Source organism: Lupinus angustifolius, chromosome LG08 (genome assembly GCF_001865875.1).
Source record: "Lupinus angustifolius cultivar Tanjil chromosome LG08, LupAngTanjil_v1.0, whole genome shotgun sequence".
Taxonomy (NCBI): domain Eukaryota; kingdom Viridiplantae; phylum Streptophyta; class Magnoliopsida; order Fabales; family Fabaceae; genus Lupinus; species Lupinus angustifolius.
Window position 1 is genome coordinate 20,299,892 of NC_032016.1, and position 4,788 is coordinate 20,304,679.

Here is a 4,788-nt window from a genome sequence, read left to right on the forward strand (position 1 = left end):
TATATATATATATATATGGGGTTTTCCATTTTTTATGAAGAAGTATGTTAGTATTGAGTGAAACTTTAATGGAGGGGGAAATTGTATGAAAAATTAAAGAAAAATTAACATATGTTTATATCCTTTTTATTTAAAATGAGATTACATTTTTATCCTTAAAATATAAAGGAAAAAATCATTTATCTCTCTATTACTTGAGTAGAGTCTCACTCGCTTCATTAATGGAGAGGAAAATGATGTGAAAAAATAAAGGAAAAACAAAATACATTGACATTTATATCATTTTTATTTAAAATAAGATTATATTTTTACACTTAAATATCTATCAAAACTATTGGCACAAATACCTTCTTTTTTTTTAATTGAACGGTGTTTAAACATAATTGAATGGTGTTAAAACAATAGGGACAAACTCACTATGATTCCAAAACTATGTCGAATGCTGTGTTATTTATAATAGTAAGCAATAAGTTTAGCATTGCAAGTCCTTTCAACAATAGCCCATTCATTTTATATAGAAATCTTCCAAATTATTTAATGACATGCATGAAACAACCCATTGAAGAACATCTTTCATAAACCTGTTTTCATACAACTTTTTACTTAGCATCGTATTCTACAGCTTTTTTGGCAGCATCTTTCTTTCCATGTTATGCTCCTATATCTTCAACTTATTCCATATCATCATTTCCACCATTATTTTACATAGATTCCATTTCCTAAAAAAGGAACCACTCAACCTTCAAATATATACCAAAGAATATGTGTTTTTTCATGGTGGTTGCAACTTTTGTAAGCTTTCACACACATTTTCAAGTTTTCAACACTCTAATAGGGTTGAAATTTTAAATATAAGCCATATTTTCATATAACTTAAACATCAATTTTGAACTAGATTCTCTACACACAACTTCAGGTACTATTCACCTTCTACAGTACAAGCTCTAAATTCACTTGTAAATAAGTTTGGAATAAAAAAAATATCAACTATTACCATACCTCATATGCAATATTTGATAGGGTATTCAAGACACAAAAAGTTGAGTGGTAACTTTCATTCACAGAATCAGATTCAACCCACATATTTGTCCTTTGTACAATACAACACATTTTCATTCTTATAAATTCATCTTGGTCCTGACCCTTCATCAATTATCTCACTCTACTACTTTGCATCAATTAGTGTGAAGGTCTCTTGGTTCTTTCTTCCTCTCAACAAGACAATGAACGATTGCAGCAACAACAACAATCCTTATGTTCAGATTTCCTTTGTTCCTACTTCTCCTGAAGCCAAGAACCGTGAGTGATTTTCCTATTGATTTTGTTATCCAAATAAATTCCTTTGTTGTTTTACTTATATTCCCTGCTATGATTTTAGACCAAAACCCAATGGATACAGTACGTGGTGCATTCAAACAAGCTGAAACTATGGCTGACAATTTCTGGAATCATGGTGAGTTTTCCTCAACTACTTTATCTCTGTCTTATGGTAGACAGATCATAGAAGCATATACTTTTCTTTGGTAATTACTAATGTTCTTTCCTCTATATTGTATTAAAATTTGGTTTTTATCTATAGACCATAGTTTTTACTTGTGTAGTATCTATATGGTGCAACTAGTTTATCAGTGGTCCAGTGCGTGAAACTCTCACGCAGTTACTAAGTAACAACCTTACCTATGTGCCCGTTCAATACCAGGCTTGACATAATTGTAATGGATGTTTTTTCTTTTCTATTTTCTGTATGTAGTGAGAATTAGTCCTAATGTAGCTGGTACAGCAATGGGTAGAATTGTTCAAGGAACAAAGGTGCTTGCACATGGAGGGACTGAAAAGCTATTTCAACAGATTTTTGGAAATTTTCCAGCTGAGAAGCTCTTAAACTCATACACTTGCTACATATCAACATCATCTGGACCTGTAATTGGAACCTTGTATGTATCAACAATAAGATTAGCCTTTTGCAGCGACCATCCACTGAGTCATAATACACTAGCCATGCAAAACCGTGGCAATCACTATAAGGTACTTTCTTATTTCCAATTTGTATATTGAGACCAAAGTTGAAAACTTTGGAACTTATGATATAATTTATGGTGAACTTTCCAACATGTAGGTGGTAGTGCCACTGGATCAGGTGAGCATGGTTACTCCTTCTACAAACAGATTGAACCCAAAGGAAAAGTACATTCAACTTGTCACAGTGGATGGTTATGAATTCTTTTTTATGGGTCTTTTAGCATATGAAAATGCTCTAAAGACTATAAAAGAGGCTTTACCTCAATATCACAAATATTATAGAGGAAACCTGAGTGTCCAGGTTCTGCTGTAACAATGTTATTATGGTTTATAGAAACATATTTATATATGTGCTTAGGTACGCCCTTCAATAACAATGTACCCTGTACTTTATGTAAAATCACAATTTCATTTAGTATCATCATTTACATCAATGTACATAGCTCCTCCCTTTTGTCATCATATATCTACATAAGACTAACTGGGCATTTGTCATCAAATTATAAGTTTAGGGTCTTTTTAGGATGAGTATATTATGTCCCAAATAGTGTCTCGAACTATATTAAAACTTGAAAGTGTTAAAACGTCCAAAGTCCTTGTTACTTGAAAGAAATGTGCAACAGCTTCTGCAGGTGTGCCTACAAGAACACCATGGGAAGTTGGGCACAAACAAGGATCCTCTTGAGTTAGTTGTTTATACTTTGCCCAGTAAAAATGTCATATTATTATAAATAAATAAATGTTCCTTTTGATATTATTTTTTATACCACTCATCCCTAATAATGGAGGCATGTCCATACATGTTTTTGATTTATGGGTGTCACTTCCACCACTTAAAGAGAGATAATGAAAAATATTTGGTCTTTAGATTGAATTTCTAAGGTTTAAGGTTCGGAATTCAATTATAAATGAGAAAAAGTATTAACATTATATTTTTTTTTTGTAGTAAGACAATACACAATGACAGCATGAATCTATATCTTAGGTTTGTTTAAATATTTATTTATTTCTACCTAATTTAATTATTATTTATTAAATGATTAAAATTATATTTTTATATCTAAAAAAAGTTTATCTTATTTCAATATAATATATATACACTAAGAAATCAACACACTTACTTCTTGACTCAAAAATGGATATGTTTGATTGTAGTGAATTTTATTTGTATAAAGACTAAGACCGAAAAAAATATCAATATAATGCAGCGTTCTATTATCGAAAGAAGGAAGTAGCAACCATGTGTCTGCTATAGCATTTCAAAAAGAAAGTGACATATTGATTGTCTCTAATCTTTCAATCTTTACATATTTTATTAAACTATTATATAAAAGAATAGTTTACTTTCTTGAACAAACCAGAATCCAATAAAATTATGTTTACCAAAAAAATTTATCATATGAGTATAGTGTATAATTTAATGATAAGCATCATGCTAAAGTATTAAGAAGTAAATAATCACTAACCTTTTTTAGCTTTCCTGTTGTGTGCTTTGACTCCTATGTCTCCCCAATATAGGTTCCTACGTCTGCTTGTTTGTTTTTTTTACCTCCGAATGATTCCCCCCTTATGCTCTTTTACTGCCAAATTATATATTCTCTCCACTTTGTTACTTTTTCTTTTTTTTTTTCCGTCCCCCTTTGTCTTATTGATTAACCACTTTTAAAAACATAGCACCAGAAACCCTCTCTCCTAAAAGTTGGATAACAACCTCCCACTCTCATAGTGGTTGAGCAATTTCAGGAAGCACATTTACTTCAAATCAATTTTTTATTTTATTATTTCCTATTTTTGGATTTAAACATTTATATATATATATATAATTATAATAGAAATCAGTTTGTAAGTATCTATAAAATACTAATTCTTATTGCAAAAATAAATAAATAAATAAAACAAACCTATAATGTTAATATATATATACATGAATGGTGTGATGAGTTGATAATTAAATTTAAAGGCCTAAATTCTAACCCGTCAAACTTTTTTAAACAATGTTTACTGTGACAAGCTATACCTAAATTTTAACATCATATCTAGAATATTTTACAAAATAACTCTAATAAATATACACTAAAGTTTATTTTAAATGTTGACACAATGGACCGGACAAAAGTTGGTATTCACAGCTACCCCTCTTTACTTGTTGCTTACCTGATAACAAACAAACTGAGGTTCGTGAGATGTCGTGCTTATCGTCATAACAGCGAAGTTATTAGATACATGATCTAAGTTTGCCCTTGGAAGGTGTGACAAAGTTGGATGTTGACCAAAGACACAAGTCGGTATAATGCTAGAATTTGTAGACATAAGGGTCAAATCCAAGAACGCAGGTTGGTGTACTGCCAGAACCTAGAGTGACAAGTTAAAACCAAAGACGCAAGTTGGTGTACTGCCAGAATTTGGGTTGAAAAGGTGAAACCAAAGACGCAGGTTGGTGTACTGCTAGAATTTGGAGACATAATGGTCAAAGCCAAGAACGCAGGTTGGTGTGCTGCCAAGACTTGGAGTGACAAGTTAAAACCAAAGACGCAGGTTGGTGTACTGCCAGAATTTGGGTTGAAAAGGTGAAACCAAAGACGCAGGTTGGTGTACTGCCAGAATTTGGAGACATAAGGGTCAAAGCCAAGAACGCAGGTTGGTGTGCTGCCAGGACTTGGAGTGACAAGTTATATAAATATGAGATGTCATGTTTTTTTTATTTCATTTTTGTGCAAAATGCATATGACTACCTATAAATGCATGTTATTAGATGCTCATCTATGGTAA

The 4,788-nt window shown here is 31.6% G+C and overlaps 1 protein-coding gene across 1 annotated transcript; it reads left to right on the forward strand.

Annotated features, from left to right (window-relative positions):
• On the forward strand, nucleotides 1,147–2,478 carry LOC109353532 (GEM-like protein 1). Its single transcript, XM_019595849.1, has 4 exons — nucleotides 1,147–1,299; nucleotides 1,379–1,453; nucleotides 1,751–2,025; nucleotides 2,117–2,478. Exons 1-4 carry the CDS (start codon nucleotides 1,224–1,226, stop codon nucleotides 2,330–2,332), a joined length of 642 nt encoding a protein of 213 aa, XP_019451394.1. The 5' UTR covers nucleotides 1,147–1,223; the 3' UTR covers nucleotides 2,333–2,478.